This window comes from Corvus cornix, chromosome 1 (genome assembly GCF_000738735.6).
Source record: "Corvus cornix cornix isolate S_Up_H32 chromosome 1, ASM73873v5, whole genome shotgun sequence".
Classification (NCBI taxonomy): domain Eukaryota; kingdom Metazoa; phylum Chordata; class Aves; order Passeriformes; family Corvidae; genus Corvus; species Corvus cornix.
Window position 1 is genome coordinate 17,417,226 of NC_046332.1, and position 21,931 is coordinate 17,439,156.

The 21,931-nt window shown below is 43.9% G+C and overlaps 1 protein-coding gene across 6 annotated transcripts in view; it reads right to left on the minus strand.

Moving 5' to 3' along the window:
• Positions 1 to 8,498: 8,498 nt before the first annotated feature.
• Positions 8,499 to 21,931, minus strand: part of CD96 (CD96 molecule) — a 31,581-nt gene continuing 18,148 nt past the window's right edge. For 3 of the 6 annotated variants that reach the window (XM_019283769.3, XM_019283768.3, XM_019283767.3), the window contains exons 7-14: positions 20,932 to 21,022; positions 20,392 to 20,568; positions 19,173 to 19,226; positions 16,354 to 16,425; positions 14,385 to 14,462; positions 11,720 to 11,809; positions 10,524 to 10,647; positions 8,499 to 9,476 (exon numbers count right to left, since the gene is read on the minus strand). In XM_019283769.3, coding sequence (XP_019139314.1) covers positions 9,368 to 9,476; positions 10,524 to 10,647; positions 11,720 to 11,809; positions 14,385 to 14,462; positions 16,354 to 16,425; positions 19,173 to 19,226; positions 20,392 to 20,568; positions 20,932 to 21,022 — 795 coding nt within the window. In that variant the 3' untranslated portion in view covers positions 8,499 to 9,367. The remainder of the gene's footprint in view (positions 9,477 to 10,523; positions 10,648 to 11,719; positions 11,810 to 14,384; positions 14,463 to 16,353; positions 16,426 to 19,172; positions 19,227 to 20,391; positions 20,569 to 20,931; positions 21,023 to 21,931) is intronic. The other 3 variants (XM_019283770.3, XM_019283773.3, XM_019283771.3) reach the window with 3 other exon arrangements.

Genomic DNA, 21,931 nt, shown 5'->3' on the forward strand with positions numbered 1-21,931 from the left:
CCCGCCCCGCCCCGCGCGCCCGTGGGGTCGGTGGGTTGGGATGGCGGCGGCCGGGGAGTGCGGCGGGACGGGGCGGGCACGGGGCACGGCTCCGCCTCTGCTCCGCCTCTGCTCCGCCTCTGCTCCGCCTCTGCTCCGCCTCTGCTCCGCCTCTGCTCCGCCTCTGCGCCGCCTCTGCGCCGCCTCTGCTCCGCCTCTGCGCCGCCTCTGCGCCCACCGCCGTGCTCCAGCAGGTGCAGGCCGGGCCACGTGGCACAGGACTGCGTCCAGACCGGTCTGGTAGTATCTCCAGTGAGAGAGACCCAACACGCTCTCTGGGAAATCTGTTGTAGTGCTCGGTCACTGCACGGGAAAGTTCTTCCTCACGTTCAGGTGGAACTTCCTGGGCATCCATTTCTGCCTGTTGCTTCTTGTCCTGTTGCTTGGCACCACCAAGCAGAGCCTGGCTCCATCCTGTTGACACCCTCCCTTCAGATACTGATGGACATTGATGAGGCTTCTCCTCAGGCTTCTCCAGACCAAACAGGCCCAGCTCTCTCAGCCGTTCTGTATAAGAGGTACACCAAGCCCCCTAAAATTCCTTAATTCCCTCTGCTGTAGCTCCAGAGAAGCTACCCCCGAGACAGAGGGCCAGCACCTTGGTTTTATGATGCTGACTGGTGAGTTAAGTGTATTATCTGGAGAGATCTACACTTGGCAGGAGCCAACACGGCAGCACAAGATTTAAGGAGCAAGATAGGACAGGCTCAATCCCACCACTTGCTCTTCCACAATTCCCTTTCCCCAACAGTCTCACACTCGACCTTTCACTGCATTTGGTTTTTGGGGAAAGAATTTTCTCCAAAATAATTTCTGGATTTGCTGTGTCACACAAAATTGATCCTCTAAGATACATTTTTCCTTCCTTGCATTATTACGTGTCTTTGAAGGATAATGCTTTGTGAGCATGTTCTCGTAACTGCTCCTTACAAATATGTACAAACATACTCTTCCCATAGGATATAGAGATGACTAGGTATACAACACTGAGACCTACTCCATCATATGTTAGTGAAAAAAACCAAATTCACAAATACAATTCTGAAAGATAATTTTTCACTATCAAATTATTAAAGTCTGAATACAAAATACCAAAAGTATGTATTTTGGAAGTCCTCTGTTTTGTCTGTAAGGAAGTATTTTTTAATTAAGCAAGTATTTTTCATTTGGTATGTTACAATTTGCACATTATTCACGGAATGCTTTAATTGATATGTAGTGAAACTGCTGACAGAACTGTATATTTAAAGTCCACATAAACTTAATGTATTTGTAAATACACATTTACTATATATTTTCACATAATACAACCAGAATCTATCTCCTTCCATGAGTCAGCATTTTCCTTCTCAAGGAAGTGAACAAAGACATTTTGCTTTTAGAGCTTTGATATTGAAGAATCTTAAACCCAGTGTAATTTGTATTATAAATTTTCACAAGGCACTCCTGACCCTCACACTCAAGGAAGAACATGAGGGTAGGTTTGGCATGTATTCCACTCTCCTGCAGCCCTGCTCCCCCTTCCCATGAAGACCACACTTGCCCCGATATAGGAGGCAGCAGGGTGCACTCTTCAAAGGCATGTGTATGAGATCATAAGCATTTTCTCTTGTAAATAAATTTGTATCTTCAACTAAGAGAGTGGTTGTTATGTGGGAGCTCCAAACAGTCCCTACCACTCCCAAGTTTATCTCCTTTAAATGTCTGCTCTACTGTATGTTATTCACTCTCTCATGCCCCCACCTTTGCAGCTTGTGGCTGTCCAGGAAAAGAGCACTTGTGAATACCTTGAATGCAGCTGGCAACCACGGCTGTGTCAAGTGTAGCTTTGCAGGATGAGAAAGCCTTGCAGTGCAGGGGTAGCCACTTGACAGAGCTTGGTATGTTCCCAGGGACATCTTTGCCTTTGGACAGGGAAACTGTAAACACTGAAGTCTAGGACCAAAATTATTAAGGCTGACTACTGACACAGTACTGCTGGGTGTCCTTGCCAGGCCCCATCCTGCATTTCCCATCTCTCAAAGGACATAACAATGGGGTGTGTATGACAGGCAACGGAGTCTGAAGAGGAGCAGTAGAGTGTGCTCTGACATGGGAGAAGGAAATCTAATCACATCTACCATGAGAGCAGGTCTTAGCAGTCCTCTGCTATCAGATCAGCTAGAAAAGAGGGGGCTACACCTGAAGCAGGAAGAGTCTCAAACCTTCTCCCTTCACAGCCTCACAAAAACCTCTGACCATTTGCCATCACTGTTCCATGGTACTGGGGAATGTGACAGCACTGGGGTCCTTCTGTGCTACCACAGCTCAGTGACTTTCTCCCTTGTCCACAGGTAGTTTCAGCACCCCCAGGCTATGATATGCAGGATGAGCACACCCTGGCTCTTGTGGTTAAGATGGTATCTAGATCTCCAACCTTCAAAGGACGTTTAGACTGTGTGGGACACCACCAGCTCACAAGCAGAACGATAAGGGAAGGAGGACATGCATCCATTCAGCATTGTGGGATGAGACTTCAGCTCTGAGCGTCAGATTTTATGCACAGATGCTTGCCAGCAGTAATCACTACCAAGACTTTCTTATGGTCCAAAAAAACCCTTCCTTTTCTAAGAAAGAAGAGCATTAAATCACCTGTTGCTTTCACCAAAACCTCAACCTCTTTCCATCTATACAAAACTTTGTAATTTTCTTCTGTAATCAGTACCAAACCCTGCAATGATGATCATTAATTAAGATAGCCAGAGGGAACAAATGGCATTAATAATACAATTTTATTTTCCACAGACTAAACTCACAAATTATATAGGGTCTTGTCACTTGAGACCATTCAAATGCTCCACTTCAAGCAAGTGACTGCAAAAATGAATGCCTAAGCAGGCAGGAAAAACATCACATTACTGACATTTTTAAATCCTGTATCAAGGTCAGTAGGTTGTTGTATTTTTCCATGTAGCTGGAGCATTCCCATATGAATCACATTTAGCAATGAGGATAGCCTGACTAAAGCTTTACTATCAATTTTCCCCCACAGATTATATAGCCATATTTATGCCTTATGCGGATTTACACAGAGCTCAGCTATTCCCTTTTGCCTGGGTGCTGAGCACAAGCCAATGTCACAGGCAGCCTAGACAATCTAGCAGCTCAAATCCCATTCCCACCCTCCTAACCCTCCTGTTTCAAATGCAGAGTAAAAAGATTAGCTGTGCAGATCAGGCTGGTGCTATTTAAGCACCAAGAGGCATATGGTTTTCACTGTTAGCCAATTCCAAACACACAAATGTGGTTTATTTCAATTTTAACATGTGGGTTGCCATATACAGAATATAAATCCAGAACAATGAACTTTTAAAAGAGCTTTAAAGGAACTGAAAAGAAGCTGATAATATCAGGTGCTACAGGGAGCTTAGCCTCTTTCTCCTTACCACATTGAATATCCTGATAACACGTCCCATTCTTAAACAGGCTGCATTGCCACTGTTAGAAAGCTTTCTGTTAATGTTTTCAAAATCTTCCTTTTCAGCCCAAAGTCTACAGTGCCATGTAAATTCCAAATCCTTACATGCAATTTATCAGCAGGCAATAGATCAAATAAGTTATTGGAACAGCTTCTGTGTCTTCTGTGCATTTTAAAGGTCACTTTGCTTCTGATGAGAAGAAAACTGCAGGATTCACTCGCACAGAGAGAAGCTAATTGCTCAACATTGCATGTAAGTATACTCAGACTCTTCCAAGCTGTTCATTACCATTTTTACCCTGACTGCAATGGAATTATTTAACATTTCAAACCATCAGACCATCAGACGCACTCAGTCACAAAGCTCTGCAGACATCACTGCATTTAAAACGCCACTTCTTTCAAGTGCATCACAAGTAGCAGTGTTCATTTTCCATTTTACATCAAGTCAGAAAACCACTGTTACTATCACGGCACTTTTTGCACTTCCTAAGCCCATTGCAAATACATAGATTTCTATAATATAATATAATATAATATAATATAATATAATATAATATAATATAATATAATATTGACTTCCCTTCCTTTTTCTGCCCATCACTCATGGCCTCAGTGTCAGTTCTATCAATATATTGCCTGCTTCTCCCTCTCCCTTTGTTTGCTGCAAGCCAAGCCCCGGCATCTGTGAGCCGTATGTTTGACAATAGCGAGCTATTCAATTTTTCGTTTACACCACATGAGGGTGTTTGAGGCTGTGTAGGATGCCAGAGTCAATCTGGAAGTCATCCCGTTTGGAAAGGAACCAAGGGGCAAACAGATACATTATTTTGCCCTGATTAAAAGTTTTATCAGGGCAACCTGCTATAAGAGATTTTGAAAGAAAAAAGATGAAACATCATAGGCTAGAAAGCAGATGGAAGGGGAATTTTAAAGACATAATCGGATGTTCCCTGAAATCAAATAATCTTTACTGTGGACTTCCCTGAGCTTTGTCTTGTCCTTAAGAAATAATTTCAAAGATAATATGATTTGATATTATTTCCATTAAAATCTCCTTAGACAGGGTTAAGCAGTCGTTACCCCCCTACAGAGCTTTTTAGGAGCTTTCCATTGGTTTATTGCTCAAAAGTTAATTGCAGAGTCAGGAAGAATTGCTTACTAACATAAACAATAAATAAAACAAAATTTCTCATTTGTATCCTGCTTCTTCTGGAGTTAAAGCATACACAGGTCTTTCTAACGTTTTCCATTTCTAACACGTGATGGCTTTAAATCCAGCAAAGACCACGCGAAGTAACCAATACCCTGTGCTGGTTAACAGGTATAATTTCTGTGCACAACTTTGTAAAGCAAACACAAACACTGAAACGAAGCTGGAGCACTTCTCAAGGCTTTCAACACAGCTGCAATGAGGAGAACATCCCTGAAAAGAGAAACTCCATAGGTCGGTATTAAGATGGGCGAAACAGCCCATCCCAGGAAATCCCAAGTGGCAAAGCCTATTATCAGCAGCTGTTACCTAATGAGTCTGGCACTGGGACGGCCAGGCAGCCTGTGCTCTCCCACAGCCTGCTCCCAGGCTGCATTCCAATTACTGGAGCACACCGTGCAAACTATAGGGGTGCTTCTTAAATAAACAAGCCAAACGTAATTGATTTACAGGACCAAAAGGTGCCTTGTAAGAGAAACCACTGCAATACTGTTTAAAAAGGTTGTGTGATTCGGAGTGAGGCAAAAGGTAATTCAGGGGGATTAGGGCTTGGGATGGCTGTCAGGTGTGCCAGGACCAGGGCATCCTCTAAGCTCAGGGCTGTCCTCTCTGTCAGAGAGGTGGAAACCAGGCTGAGGAGACTTGTCTGCTCCACACACACTACAGGCTTGGGGCTGGAAGCCTTTCCTGGCCCTCCATCAGCAGGGCCCAGCACCACCTGGATGCAACAGGCAGCAATACAAATGACAGAGTCCTGGGAAGAGTCACTTACTCCACTGAAATCCCCAGGCCTTGCTGCTGACTTCACAAGGCACATTAGCAACTGCAAACAAATACTGAGAACAAATTCCTTGCTTTTGTCATTTTTTCTTCTCACCCTGCAGCATTCACCATCTCCTCAGGAGCAGATGAAAACCACTTGTGCATAAAACCACCTAGCTGCTTAGCTTTCCAGTGTATTGCTTTTATGGCTGTGTAATGCACGTATTAAAGACCATATACAGCAGACCCAGCTAATTTCACAGTATGACATTACATGTTACTACGTGACCTCAGATCCTGACGTGGGTCTGCTTTACATGTTTTATTGTGTCATGGATTTGCATTTAGCAATATAGTTTTGGCTGGGGTAGAGTTCATTTTCTTCATAGTATCTGGTATGAGGATTTATGAGCTGGTGTTTTGGATTTATGATAGAAACAGTGTTGATAATGCAGAGATATTTCCATTACTGCTGAGCAGGGCTTACACAATGTCAAAGCCTTTTGTGCCCTTTCTGCCTCTCACCCCACCACTGAGTGGGCTGGGGGTGCACAAGGAGTTGTGAGGGGACACAGCTGTGACAGCTGGCCCCAAGTCACCACAGTGATGTCCCACACCATATGGTGTCATGTTTGGCATATAAAGCTGGGGTAGAAGGAAAAGGGGAACATTCAGAGCGACGGTGTTTTGCCTTCCCAGTTCACCATCACAGATTATGGAGTCCGGCTTTCCTGGCATTGACTGAACACCTGCCTGCCCATAGGAAGCAGTGAACAAATTCCTTGTTTCTCTTTGGTAGTATGCAGCTTTTGCTTTCCCTACTAAACTGTCTTTATCTCAGCCCATGATTGTTCTCACTTTTACTCTTCCAGTTCTCTCTCCATCCTACTGGTGGAAGTGAGCTGCCACCTGGGGTTAAACCACAACAAACATTTAAGAGTCTCTTAAAAAATCTTTACTATAGCCACACAGCAAGCTTTTAACATTTTCCGCTTACAGAAAAGCTTTTATCTAATACTCCCATAGCCACCTTCAAGCATCTGGTAACTTGATCTGGGCCAATTAATTCCAGAGCTGACAAAACCCAAGCTCAAGCCAAGGATTCCAGTTTATGTACCGGGGCAGCAGCTGCCAAAAACAATCACTGAATCATAGAATGCTCTGGGTTTAAAGAAAAATCTGAAGTTATCATCTAGTTCCAACCCCTCTGCCATGGGCAGGGACACATTCCACTCCACAAGGTTGCTCAAAGCCCCATCCAGCCTGGCTTTGAACACTTCCAGGGATGGGGCAGCTGAAGTTGCTGCAGCTGAGTGTTTTGTTTGGTTGGGTTTTATTCTCTTTAAAGCAGGGGTCAGTTTTGAACTAAATTACAATTATTGAGTAAACTGTATGTTCTATTCTTAGCGTGGTGAGGAACAGATAGAGGCAAACAGAATAGAAACGATCCTACACCAAATTTAGCTGCAGAAAACCACGAAGATGGGGCTGGCACGCAGGGGATTTCCTCTCTCAGGTCGCAATCTGATGGCTGCCCCTTTTCCCTGTTCCCTCTCTGAAGCTGGCAGAGGAGGGCAGGCACCCTCCGTGTGCCCGTCCCTCCGCCCCGGGGGCAGGCAGGGACACCGCCGCATTCCCGCGCTGCTGCCGGTGGGACGGGAAGGGAAGGGAAGGGAAGGGAAGGGAAGGGAAGGGAAGGGAAGGGAAGGGAAGGGAAGGGAAGGGAAGGGAAGGGAAGGGAAGGGAAGGGAAGGGAAGGGAAGGGAAGGGAAGGGAGGCGGGGAGCAGCCCCGCTCGGCGGCGGGCGCGGTGCTGCGGCGCCACCTGCTGGCGAGCGGCGGGAGCGCAGCTGCTGTGCCCGCCCGCGTGTCCCGGCGGAGGGATTTTTGGGGAAAACCCTCGGGAGAGGCTGGAAGCGCCCCGCAGCCAGGCGGGGGCTCCCGGGCATCGTTACCCCGCCGAGCACCGCTTACGGAGGCAGCAGCAGCAGCAGCAGCATCCTTCGGGGATGGGCGGTCGGGGAGCGGGGCTCACCGCAGGGAGCGCTGACACCCATGAGCGCTGCTCACGGTCCGAGGGAACATCTCTGGCCAGAAGCAACCGTGGGGATCAGAACACCCGAGATAATAAAATAACTCCTCTTCGGCACGTATTCTGCAGACAGTCATCCTCGTCTAATGGCAAGGAGGAACGTCTTGGCTCTCCACACCCCTTGGAACACTGTTATCCATCTGTTTTGGGGGGGTTTGTCGTTTGTTTGTTTGTGGTTTTTTTCTAATTTATTTTTTTAAGGGCAAAAATCGGCCTTCTTTTGCAGCGACGGACAGTATGACAAAAGTTTAACTACTGGGCTCCTACAACACCACACAGACAAGAAATGCTCAAATTAACATTGGTCGGTATAGTTTTGTAGGAAACAAAGTGTTTTCTGTTCCACACAGATGATGGATTTAGAACTGCTTGTACTATAAGGTAAATAATACAACAAAATATGCTAAAAAGGTCTGTGAGATCATTTTTTCCAGTAAGCCATTAATTTAATCTAAAGTCCCGGGAAATACAGTGCTCTGAACCCTGACACTCATCGACCAGTGTTTAGCAGTAAATAAAGAAAATCCCATTCCTAAATCAGAATATCAATTTTAAGCCTGACATGATTGAATTTTAGCTGATTTGCATTAATTACAGAAATACCATTGTGGTAACAATGCATTTCCAAACTTAAGAGGGACAGTTTCTTGGCTGCCTGAAGGTATTGTAATTGCTGCCAAAAGCAGTGCTCCTCCTGCAGCTCTGGTGCCTTGCATTGGTGATGACACAGCTGCTGACCTGGCTGAGAACTGTGCAGAGGGCCAAGCCGAGCCCACCCTCTGCACCATCATTTATTCATTAGTGTCAATACAAGGAAATCTGTAGCTTGGGCAGGACAGGGGGAAGATTGGGTCATCTCTTTCACAGGCTTAAGCCACCCGGGAAACTACCCCTGAGGTCTCAGAAAATGTGAAAATAGCAAATGATGGAAGCTCATTAAGATCAAATTAAAATTATTAAATTCTCTTTTTTTTTAATGTATACTGTAAATATAATTCCTGAAGCGCAGACTTAAAAGTAAGTACAATTTCAAAGGCCTTTCAAAAGGACTAGAATTTTCCATTATCTTTAGGCTTGCTTCAGTCCTTAAGTCTCTGGCCCACAGGTGACTTGTACATGAGCCCAAAATTAGCTTTCTTGTGACTTCACCGATGACAATGAGACTTCTTTGCATACACTTGCACCAGGCCTGCACCATGACCTTTCATCTCACCAGCCACTCTCCATGATCCGGTGCTGCAATCCTGTGCCAAGAGATGCAGAATGTTTTCTTTCTGTGTTTGGTGCTGATTCTTTCTTTTGGTTTCACAGAGATAGAAAATTATATGTTGGGTTATGTTAGTTCACAATAAAAATAAATAATTGCAAGAACAGCTCATGTAGGTCTCAAAATCTTGTGTTCAGCCACTGTTTCCCATGTAACTGTGGTGTCCATACGGCAGAGCTGTCATCTCTATACATTTAATAGATGGACAAGCTTCAACACTTCAGTCAGGCTGGCAGAGTGATGTGTGAATCTGCTGCTATGGACAAGACAGCAAATTCCCAGTCAATCACCCAGTTCAAATTAAGCACATGTAATCTCACAGTGACACTCACGATGGTGTTAATGTAGTGCGTACCTAGAGATACATGGGATGAAGGGAGTGTCCTAAGGAGTGCTCAGCTGCCAAAATTAATGTCATATAGGAGCTCTGAATTTCAATATGGGTCATTAACACCAAGCTCCTGTAATCACTGTTCTAAAGGCAGAACCTTTTAACTGTGTCAGTCTTCTGTGTGCTACACAAGGGGTGTGGGTGATGTTACAGGTTTTCCAGTTCATGGCAGGATGGGGGAGTCCCATCAGACTCCACCATGGAGGTGTACTTTATTGGAGGCGGCGGTGGCTTGAAAGATGGAGGTCTGTTCATACTGAAATAGAAGAGAGAAAATGCACTATCACACAAAAGTCACACAAAAGACATTTGTAAAATGTTCACAGGAGGAGGTGGATTGGCACTAAGTCATTATAAGAGCACCTGACATTCGCTCTTACATACTGTGACTTCCCTGAGTGTGTTTTATAACCCCAGCACACCTCCTGGTATTCATTTGGCTTTCTCAGCTCCCACCTCAATTTTACTTCATTCATGTTTTAAAAGAAGAGAACATGGTCCTGATGAACCATTCAAAACCCCTGCACAGGGCTTTTGCTCACACTGCTCTCTGAAGGTGTAGTTAAAGACTCGTAACTTTTTTTGGTCAATTTGTAAATAAAGGTCCCATCCCAAATCAGTTAAAAAAATCAATCCTGTTTTTACCTTTGATATGCAGGATTTGCCGCTGTGTTTGAAGAGGGTTTTTTAGAATCATAAGTGATTAATTATAACTATGATTTTTTGAGTGTTTTAGTAATGTTAGTAAGATTAAAAATAATTGTCTTGTAGATATCGCTTTCACCAGTAGATCTCAGAGTGCTTTAGCAGGGAATCAAACTTTGGTAATAATTACAAACTCAACACTTCTTTGACTGGGATTGAGTTTTGGGTAGCCTACTTTCATATATATTATTCAAAACTCAAATAGAGCTGCCCTAGAAGTACAGTTTCATTAAAACATGTCCTCAAGTAACCATAGAAAATGAGAGAGCAAAAGCAGCTGGCAGGGAGGCTAATAGAAATGGGGGGCTCTGGGGACAAAAATTGACTGTTATTCTTCCCTTACACCCTGAAGCTGCACTGCAGCTCTTTTCTTAAAGTTTATTTTAAAGATAACCCACAGAACAGATGAAAGGACTGAGAACACTCCACTTTTCATACTGTATGAAAAAAATGGCATTAGTTATTCATGTACTTAAAGGCCTTGTGTGCTATGTGTCATCTCAAATGAAAAGGTGTAAATCCAAACAGTTGGGTTAGAGTTTGTGCTGCCCTCTGTGCCACCCCTCCCACCCTTGTGGTTCCATTCAGTTGTACTTACATCTCTTTCTGGTACTGACACCATTTCCTGATGCCTAGAGCCACTAGAGAGCTGCAGAAGAGGAGCAGGACAGCTACTACTGTTGGCCAGGGGAAGCGACTGGCTTTGGTATTCCTCTTGTCACCTGAAAGGGACACACCAGTCAGAGCTCATCAGAGTGTCCTCAGAGAGGAGGGAAATCCAGGTTTGCTGCCTGTGGCTCGCTGTTCCCTGCCCTGCACAGCGCTGCTGTCAGTGCAGCCCCTCATCACCAGGCTGAGGATCCCAAATTCCAAGCATTGCAGCTCTGATTTATGGACTTAGGCCACCTTTGTTCTGACTGGGTGTGTGAGCTGATTTCAGCCACCCACTGGTTCTCTTGACAAGATTATTTAGGCACAGCCCAGAGAGCATTTATCCAAAAAACCATTGGCTTTCTCAAGTTCCCCTGTGAGCTGCTCTGCTAGAAGCTCACAGTGCAGAGAGGCACATCTGCCCACCCCAGCCCTCCTTCCCAGTGGTTCATTTTTCACATCACTGACGCCAGAGCCTGCCAAAACGTCTGGCCAAGGGCTCAGCTGCCTTTTGAGGTGAACTCTTGTCTGCAGCACAGCATCCCAGTCCCATTCCAGCTGCCTCTCCCTACTGGATGCTGAGATTCCTGTCCCCTTCCCCCTTCTGCACAGTCAACCTTGTGTGTGCTGACAGAGGTGCCCTGAGGTCCTGGGCATGGAGAAGAAGGACAGAAGGACCACAGTCCTTCTCCAGCTGCCAGAGGGTGCAGCAGTGGCCTGGGTGCCAGAGAGATCCATGGGCGATATGCCTCAGTGTCACCTCCCGTTGTGCTGGCATCACCACGCTGTGCAAGGCTGGCCATACTGGTGTGGCACCCAGCCTGGGTCTTACCCACCATGGCAGCCAGCGCTGTGGCCAGTCCACCATGCTGCATGAGCTGTGAGATTTCCCTGGGGCACGAGTGTGACTGGCCAAATTTTGCTGCTGGAAGAAAACATGCACTGGAACTTTGCTTGCAGATGGAAGGAGAAGGCTGGAATGCCAAAAGCCTGTGACAACCTGTGGTATGAGGACACAGCAGCTGACTCCTCTTTTCATCTCTTTTCCCTTTTTTTGAAATCCCCTGGTCAAAACAAGGCTCCAGGTTTTGTACTTCTGCAGTGGCATGCTGAAACTAGAGGATTTGTAGGATAATGTCTCACCAGTACTGTTCAGCAGGCTGCTGGTAGTAAACAAATCTTTTCCTCCAGTAGCTGAAATTGTCCGGTCTGTGATGCTGTAGGACAGGTTACCTAAAAAGATACGGGCACAGAATATTTTTAGTAACTTACTTGGTTTTTTTTTTTTAAATGAAGGTTGTCTTTTGAACCCACTGTAATTCACCCTGCTGAAAAGAGGAAATCAAGTTCCAGGATCAGGGTGTAAAAATTCACTGGCAAGATGCCTACATTTTTGGCCTACAACCTGGTGTTAGATAAAAAGTGTACTTTTATCAAATTAAAGGAGAATGGGAAAGGAAGGGAAGGGAAGGGAAGGGAAGAGAAGAGAAGAGAGCAAGCACCTGTTAAGATGTTCCATCAAGCCAGCATTGAGCCAGCTTTGAGCTGTGCAGCCATCTGGGAGAATGATAAGCTTTTTACCGCTTTGATGGTAATGAGAAACCTAAAGATATTAAGTGGCTTAGCAGCAACACAAAGAGCGTACCTTTGTCATGACTGAGCAAAACCTCAGTCTCCTCTGTCAAGTACTGTCTGAACCACAAAAATCATCCATCATCTGTTTATAGACAGTTTTTTCCCTTCCTAATACAGTTAAGCTACTGATGTTTAAGATCAGTGCTCCATAAGGATACATTTCTGTTTTTTCTAGCCATCTCCACATTCACAGCTTCTGAAATAATAGCTAAAATACTCAAATAGACAATGGCACAGCATTTCCAGAGCTGCCATGGCACTTCTGATGTGGGGATTCAGTGGTGGAATCATTCAAATTTGTACAGAAAAGAATCATGTCCTTTGATTATCATACAAGCCTGTACATGACTACTTCATTAGGCTCTACTGTGGCTATTTTGTACTCTTTGACTTTCTCTGATGCGAACAACAAATGAAATAACGGAGGAACCTGAAAGTCTCTGGTATAACTGTTGATTTATAAATTCAATACAAAAAAAACCAGCTTTAAATTATGTAAATGGCTAACCAGACAGAACCAAGAAAATCTCTTTATGGTGAGATGCTTGCTAGCTTTGGCTGAAATTGAGAGTTCAAGTGTATGTGTGTGTGTGTGTATATATATGTATGTATGTGTGCATTAAAAAGCCTTCTAAAAATCAGTCCAATTTTAGGCCACTCTAAATATTTGCTGAGATTTTTGGATATTAATTCAGTTCTTTTCTGCTTGCTTACTAGGTGTTAGATTTTATGTGAATAAGCATGACAGATCTCACATTTGTAAAATGCATGGCATTTTACAAAGTTACATATGAAAAAAAAGGATATACACTTACAGAGATCCGATAGCACTGTGCTCTCTACAGCACACTGATGAGCACTATTTATTCTTATTTACATAATGGCTTGTGTTAGGGCATCTCAGGACCAAAATGATAATGGTACTCACTGTCATAGGAGCCCAGAGGCCCTTGGAGAGCACAGGGATACATGTGTGTGCCTCAGCAGGCTCACTGGTGCCTGAAACTGCCCTCAATTACAGCTGCTGGACTGAGGACCCTTCAAGGCCCTTATCTCTTAGCTGGTGTTCAGGCAGGCACAGGTGCAGGGAAGCAGTGGCAGGGATGTGCAGATGAGTGGTGCAACACACAGTATCCCCTGCAAATAGTAGAGCAATTCAGCATGCTTTTAGCAAAAATTGCAACCAGCAAGCTGTGCAAGAGCATAATTGTGAAGCATTAGAAGCTGTCACAAGGTTGTGGTATAAATGCACGGTTGTGGGTTGTACGAGGGTAGATCAGCACCAGAGTGCTACCAAAAATACATTCACAAAATGGAAAGCGGCTGCTACATTTGTGCCTCAGCCAAAAGATGACTCCCATGCAAATGCAAAAGCACATTGACAGGTCCTGCCTGTTCCAAACGCACAAAGGCAAACCAAGATGTCAAAAAGGAAAAGTCACTATGGGCTTTGTATTGCTGAGCAGAGATTTTCTAAAGGGAAAGACTAGTGAAAAAATGTTCACCCTAGGGGTTTTTTTTATTGATTTATTGATCTTTAATGAGGCTGTCTTTCAATGTTCTATTAGCCAGCCTTTATTGCTCCACATTATCTCATTATTTCACTGCTGCTCTGCGATTTTATTTAGCTTCTCCAGCAATTTATTTCATCAATAAACTACCTTCAGCACTCACTACATTTGCTTAGCAACTATCTCAATTGTAGTATTATTAAAATAAATATGTCTAATGAAACTGGGCTGCTCAAATGTTTTTTCATTCCTCTTTTGCCACTGCAAATCCTTGACAGCTTGGAAACCCAAGCCTTTATCTTCTAACTCAGTGGAACTCAACAGGGAAATTGCTTCTGTGAAGTATTGAAAATCTGGTACACATTACTCCACCTGACTTCTGGCCTCTGCTCAGACACAACTTTTCCATGCTTAGTAATAATTTTTGCATGGTAATGTGGTGACTCTCAACTAGCGGCTGAAAATAAGCACCACAGAGCTAATGCTCTGAGAAAAGGCATCACAAATTGAGGACCTGAAGATCTGCTGCTGTGGTTTTTGCAAGATGCTCCAGATTACTCTAGATTTGCAACCCAACACGCACTGAGCTGGTGCCACATTTGCACTTTCATAACCCCTCTGTTTCAGTCCTGTGAAGCAAAGGAGATGCATTGTCTACTCACGTGCTGTTGTCAAAGTCTCGCTGACTGCTGTAGCACTGATGTAGCCTTTTGCCTCTGTGGTAGAAGTCAGTGTTCCTGCTGAAAAGCACACAAGCTTGTAAAAATTGCTGTAGGGAGCCATATCACTTGTTTTTCATTTTCCCCCTCTTTTTTCCCTGTTTTCTGACTGAGGTCAAACAGGTGTAGCCCACTACTCAAGATGCTGGCTTCCCTCAGACAAGCACTACACAATGCTCTGTCTGGTTTGAAAGCTTATCACGAGCTAGAAACTCAAGAGGAGTTTTACTGAGATAGGTAAATAAACTTAGACAAAACATTTGAAGCATTTTTCTATTTCAGCTTAGTTTCAGGTGAACCTCAGGAGCTTGAGTGCACTGGCTTGTTTCGACCTGAAACCAGTAGAGTGATGAACAAACATACATAAAAATCAGAATTTAGACAGGATGTCACCAGCTCCAGTGAAACAAAACTGTTTTCCCAACTAGCAAAGGGAAGTTTTGAAGAAGTTAGATTACAAGAGTCACACCTGCAATGTCTGATGCCAAATAACAACTTATTTAATATTTTCCTTTAAGCATTTTTTTAGTGCTAAGATTTCTAGAGCTCAGATAGCTATTTATCTGATATTCAAACACAGACAGATGGCAGCTGGCATGTAGACCTTCATTTTCCCGAGAGAACAATTTCACATTTACTAAAAAGAATCCATCTTTCTTAACAACTGTCTCATTTTTGGAAAAATATCAAGCCATCTGAACAAACCTGAGAAGGTGAACTGCAGCTGTAACTGTATCACTCAAAGCCTAAGCAACTCTGGCTCAGTGATGGAGCTGTTGTGGAAGCTAAGCAAAACCAGGCTACAGTTTTAACAGCCTTGGTTTTGCTTCCCCTCTTCCTCCTCTTGCCTATATATGTGCACTCTTCCCTCATACCCATTCTCAGCAGTCTCTTAGATTTTTATTAAAAACTTGCAAAATAGCAGGAACTGAACCAAATCAGTAGACTAAAACAGCAGGCTTGGCCTTGGTGTCGTGTCTCGACTGTAGCCCGGAAGATTTGGTCAAGAAGCTGATGGTGGCACCAGTGTGAGGACCAGCAGTGATCCAGAGAGGAGAAGCGCTAACCCAGGGTTGTCATACCATGACTGGCACATGTTGGGAGCACTGATAAAAGACAATTGCTTCCTGGGCTACTTGCAGAAGAAAAATGGCTCAGATTCGTCTCACATTATGAGTTTGTTCTCGTACCACCTCAACCAGAGGAAATGTATAATTCAGTGAGGAGAATCCTCTCTGTTCACATTGTATATTTATAGCCTTTGCTGTTAATATTTTTGTTGAGACGGAAGGGCTTTCATTCAACTTGGACAAGCAACTTATCTGTTCTGCTGTCAGACAGGCAGGTGTCTCTGTTTTGGAGATGGGGAAGGCAGTGTGAGAAGCAGCAAACTTTCATTTCAGCACTGCTGCAATCTGTGTTCCAGCCTTGGCATATCTCAGTCAAGCCTCTGCAAGCCCCAGGGCTTTATGTTGAGTGATTTATCTCCCAAAGAGCACTCTTCTGGGGCAGGCCAAAGCCTTGTGTTTAGTATCTTCCTCCAGTATTCTATTTAGGTATGATATTTAACTAAAGACAATAGGTATTCTTTGTAAGCACTATAATAACACTAATTAACTTCTTTGTAAACGCCAATAACACTCGATGTCTGTTCAGTTGCCAAAATTAATGAATATATCCTACACAGAGCATTAAAAAAGATAAACTCAAGACAGTATTTTCTCATATATTTATTCCTGAACTGTGGTTACACTGACAGTGGTCAGTGTACTTCCTAGTGTGTTATGTACTAGGAAAAGGACTTCAATGGACATTAAATTTCTTGCTTCAAAAAAAGTAAGATGGTTATTGTGTTTATGTGTCTTTTTGCTACATTGTTGAAGCAATAGAGAAAACAGATTCAATTCATTACCTTGTGTTGTGGAAGCAGGAGCCAAATTTGCTTGACTTGTGAAATCCAGAGAGGCCAGAGATGTCTGGTGCTCTAAAGACAGTTTACATGGTATCACATTTAGTCCATAAGTTCTTTAGAAAATAATGTAAATAAATCACAAAACAACCTAGATCAAAGAGCTTGCAGTAGCTGTTGGGTAAATGCAGACTGTGCAGCAGAAATCCTGCTGTGGGAGTTAAGGTTAAATGCTCAAAACTCATATCACAACTCCAGTGGGCACTTGCAGATGGCTGATGTTATCAGTGCTGACCCTTTCCTGCTGGCTGGCTGGCTGCAGGCATTGATTATTTGTGCTGTTATACACAGGGTTCAGTTTGACTGCTCTGGGGTGGATCATCCACTTGAATGTGGTGCTCCCCAGCTAAGCCAGGGCCTTGACAGAAATGGTCCATGACAACAGGCCACAGCCATATAAGCCCAGGAGATCACCTGCTCTTGAGGGTTCTCCTCTCAATTGCTGAAGATAGTTTCATGTAATTATCCATATCCATGCTCTGGTAAAACAGAGTTAGTTATAAAATTAATGAATGGGAATGTGCCCTGCTGTCGGGTCAAGGAAAAGTGATGGCTTTAACTTTTCTATTACATGCACCTGTCTGTCATAATAGGACAAAATTATTTACAGTTTTATAGGCATATTATTCCACTTTATAAAAATGTGTAGGAATAATACCTAATATTCAGCATGCCATTTTACATGCTGCCCTAACTTGGCAGTTTTATCAAGATTTCTGTCAGATCTCTTCTTGGGTAACCTCACAGCTCACAAATTCCCAAGCAGCAGCCCATTGGTACTGTCAGTACCAGAGCACACTGACCTTTCCCAGTCACACCTTGGACTCTGAGTGCATGACATTTAGGCAGTGGTCAAGCACAGATCCTACATACATTGAGTAAGAAATAAAGTATTTTTCCCCCTTAGCTGAGGCTCTCATGACAGCAGATGTAAGTGCTGAATTACCAAAGTCTAACGAATGAAAGCAAACATTCGGCATGAGAAAGGTGCTTATTCTGCTTTAGGAAAGTGGGCGATTCAAAGGTTCAGGAGCAAGAATTTCTAATTTCCAAATTTCCAAATAATCTTTTCATGCACAACTCAGCCAAGCAGTCCAGAAGGAAACGTGAAGCACCTGAGGTAACTGTGCTGAGAAATCCCTAGGGAAACAAAGGTTTTGGGGAAAAATTTTTGGAGCCCCTGGCACCTCAACTTAAAAACCAGAAATGAATCACATGGGTTTATTCCATACAAAGAGAGTCACCTTATTAGCACAGATGCTGAAATAACATTTATGACCTGGTGGTGTCAGCTGCACAGCTCCATCCATGAGGCACTTCAGAGGCTGCAACTCTGAGAGGAAATTTCAGAGACACTCTGCACTGAAAAGTGCTCACTGAGTCCCCAGAGAAGAGGAGGGGGAGTTATTCCTTCTAATTAAAGAACTGTTAATCACACAGGTGAGCTCAGCAGAGACACCATCCTGCCCAAGTTGCATATATGTCCTGAGATATCTGTTTTCTTTCTTTATTTTTCCCATCACAAGAGGCAAAGTACTCCCTGAGTAGGCTAGGAGGATGGATTATGTCTCCCCCAAAGAGGTCCATGAAGGAAGAGATCTATGAAAGCTCACACACTCCACTAGAAAAACATATCTGGGAAGGCAGCCAGAAGGTACCTCTGTCTGGTCAGGCACGTGTGGAGGGCGTTGGGTGGGAGTGACCCTTGCAGACTGGATCTTAGCATAAGCAGGTAACTATCCACTCTCCAGCTGCTTTTCTGTGCTAACAATTGTACCTCCTTTGACTGCTTCTCTTCCATTTGCATTTCAGCTTTGCCTTGCCCATGCTAACAGGGATTTCACAGTAGCTGGCTGATGTAAAGCACTCCTTACCAAAGATGCAACAGGTCTAAAAACCAGAGCAGCGAGGCTCTTTGAGATGTGCCTGGCTCCCAGACGGTTCTGCAGTGTGCAAGGTGAAGCAGGGTGGTGGCCTGATGGAAGTTGCTAGGGTTCCTTTGAGAGCTCACCTTGCAGAGGCCAGCAGAGGAAAAAGTCTCCCTCTCTCAGGGCTCCCCAATATCTGGGATGGTTTTCTGGTGCCCAGTGGGGTATTGGCTGAGCCCCCAGGGCCTGCCACAACTTGCACTTGCAGAAGCTTTTCCCACAAAACCCATACTTTTTCATGCCATCTGCTTTCAGCATTTCTCTGACACACTCATGTAACCCCCTGCTAAAGTGCAGCTGCCTCCCACGCGGAGCAGAGCAAACTGCTCCAGGAGAGATGTTCCCAAAGGGCTTTGGCTGAGGTGTGGAGAGAACATTCATCTGTCTGCAATAAGCTGATAATAAGACAAACTTGCAGGGGAAGAGCAGGGATTTACCAAATTTACACAAATTAAGAAACATCTATCAGTTCTTTAACACAGCAAAAGTGTTGAGGATCTTGGCTGTGTACTTAAGCAGAAGGTAGAACCTCCATTAGCAGGGCTGTTATTTTTAATTATTAGTTCAGTACTGAAAGAACTATATTCAAATGCCAGATGAAGCATCACAAATAACATTAAGTGCCCCTCAAGGCTGGAGCTTAATTATGCTTGGTCTTAATTATGATAGATTACATCACCAAAATATTGGTTTATAGTATTTTCTCTGAAGTCAAAGCTGCAGAAAGGGGTACCTTACTACCCATTTAGAGTAGTAAATGCTGCAACAGCTTTAGGACTTTATAAATGCACCTCGAACACAACCCAAGTTATTTTATTCTCAAATTTATCCTACCATCTGAAATTGTGGTAGTAAAAACTTCAGCTGAGGCTTCATTAGACTTATTGTCTGTGAAGGAAATAAAACAGAGAAAGATTAAAGCAATTCTTAAAAGTAGTTATAAAGGCTGAAAATTTAGTTTGGGCTTGTGTCATACTGTGCACCTTTGCAGAAAGTATGGCAGAGAATTAATGTAATTCTTTCCTTTCTGTCACATCTAAATACTTTAACATTTTTGTACAGAGTGGATCTATCTTAGCATTAGCATAGCCTGCAGGCAAGAACATAGACTGCTTTAATTGACATCTCTTCGATGTGAATACATTTCTAGAAAACTGCAAATTGGGGGAAATGAGTCATTTTTGAGAAAAATTATGATTTCTCTCCCTCCCCTCTGAAGCTATGTTTCCAGAGGAGTAAGCGGTGGCTTTTGCTGCAGTCTTACTTTGTGGAAAAACATGCCAATAGGAACATACGCAGCCACAAGAGAACCCAGCTGGGATGCAAGTGGTTTCCACGGTAGGTGATGTGCCCCTAGATGCTGCTAAGGGGTCAGCAGCTCAGTCATATTGTCTGTGCAGCAGGGAGCATACACAAAAAAAAAAATTTAAAAGGTATGCATTTGCACCTGAGGAGGAGACATGCACAAGAGAGTGCTAAAGGAAATCTGTCTGCCCTTCTCACCCATCACACTGCATCCTCAGAGGTGCTGAAAACTGTACTGCCAAGTCTCCCGCTTTCACCAAAAAAGCAGGACAGTATTTCTCCCCACTTCCCTAATCATGTAGCCAATTCCTACAGTACAGGTTATAGGGCAGTTTCTCTACCACCCACAGCAGTGCAGCCTTTTGCATGTTTTACTGAAGACGTAAAACTTAGCCCTGAGTCTGAGGATTTGGTTTCCCAGGGAGCCACGAGTGCTCAGTGAAAAACACATGATTATAATAGCTCACTGGTGCCATGTGGCTATGCTAGAATATTTTTGGGTATGGGGAGGACAGCAAGATTCTGCCTAAACAAACAAGTGTCTTCTGTTTGTGCAGGAGTTTCTTAGCTCATTTAGAGGCTTGAGCAAAGATTTGAGCTAAAAAACCTGCCAGAGAGTTCAAGCTGTGTGATCAACTTGTACAATAAAGCTTCTATACTCTTGGCATTTCTTCAGTATTTTAAATAACAGAGAATATATGTGTTTGGTGTTAACATTTTAGATATGTCCTATCTGTGAAAAACCCACCGAAGGAAACAAATATTTCTTCTGACGAAATATTCCTTGTTTCATTCCATGGGAAGGGAAATAGACACACACACGAGAACATCTTATATGTCTCATGGGTCCCTTGCAGCATCAGCGTTGATCTCAACTCATAGAAACCTTCATTGTCTTGCCAGTCTTCTTGTACCACAGAAATTTCTTGGGGAGAGGAAAAGAAAGAAAAGACCCTCTTGTTACACTCCAAACTAAAAGTCAGAGCTGTGCAAAACATCGGTACTGGAAAGCAGGCTCATATAGCCACAGGTTTCTTTGCTGAGACACTGTCAAAGATTTGGCAAGAATGGTGTGGTCATGCCAAACCATAGTTCCCATCCCTGGCAATTGCAGGGGGCTCTGGTCACAGCCATATGCCAGCTGTTTCCTTTGAGGAGGCCTGGCGCTCCCCCCTTCAGCCAGATAGACCCCTACAGGTTCCCTGTGGCAGGAGTGGGTAACAGCCATGACTTTCCCTGGGATCCACTCCTGCAGCTGTGCTGTTTTCTTGTGGACAGGTTGCTTTACCTCCAGGCTGCTCCATTAGGCCCACTCTATCCATGTACCACAGGAGGCTCGGCTTGGGAAATGCCTTCCTCACAACACAGCTCACGCTAGGCTGCAGGACAGCAAAAGGCAGTTGTTAGGTTACATCTATACATCTGTACATCTATCTATATATATATATATACATACAGACACACACACACACATATGTATATATATGTATGTTAGGTGAGCCTCCGACACTTCCCTCCTGGCTGCCAGCTTCCAAACTCCTGTACAGACAGTGCTTGTTTACTCACAATCCTGATCTGAAAGAAAGCACTTTGTTCCTCTTTATTGTGTTTCTTGCCCACTCCCCTCATTTTTCTGATTGTGGACACTCTTGAATGAGAGCTCAGGGACACACCCGTTGCCCTGGGTGTCAGGACTCCAACCCCCTCCAGTCCTGTGCTGTGGCTGGAGAAATGTAGAGTGACCCCCACTCTCCTGCCCCCAGTGACAAACACCCACATGGAAAAACACTGGAATTGGTAATTGGCATAGTGTGTGTGAGGAAAATGAGAAACTTTCTGATTGCCATGTAAATCCTTCCTTCGTTAGGCAGATAAAGAAAATAATCCCATGAAAAAGACTGCCTAGCCCAATGATATGTTGAATATACAAAATTAGATACCTTTGTAGCAGACACAATATGTAAGAGATTTCCAGAAATCACAAGGAATTGGATGCTTTAGATGCAGTCATCCTGGTTCTGTGCCATTTGTTCCCGAGATCTGTGTTTGTGCTCTATTTAATTTCTCAGCAAACAATAGATGGGCAGGACTTTAATATCAAGGCTGGATAAGGGTTGGGCACTAGCAGGGTGAGCGGTCTCATCCTCATGCTGCCTGGACATTCCCAATTATGTTTATTTAGCTTAACCTTAGTTTAGGTTATGACACTGCTAAGTACTAAACACTGTTATAAGAGAAATGGCCTTGTTCTTTTCAACAGAAGAAAAAAGCATGTGCTACTCATGCAG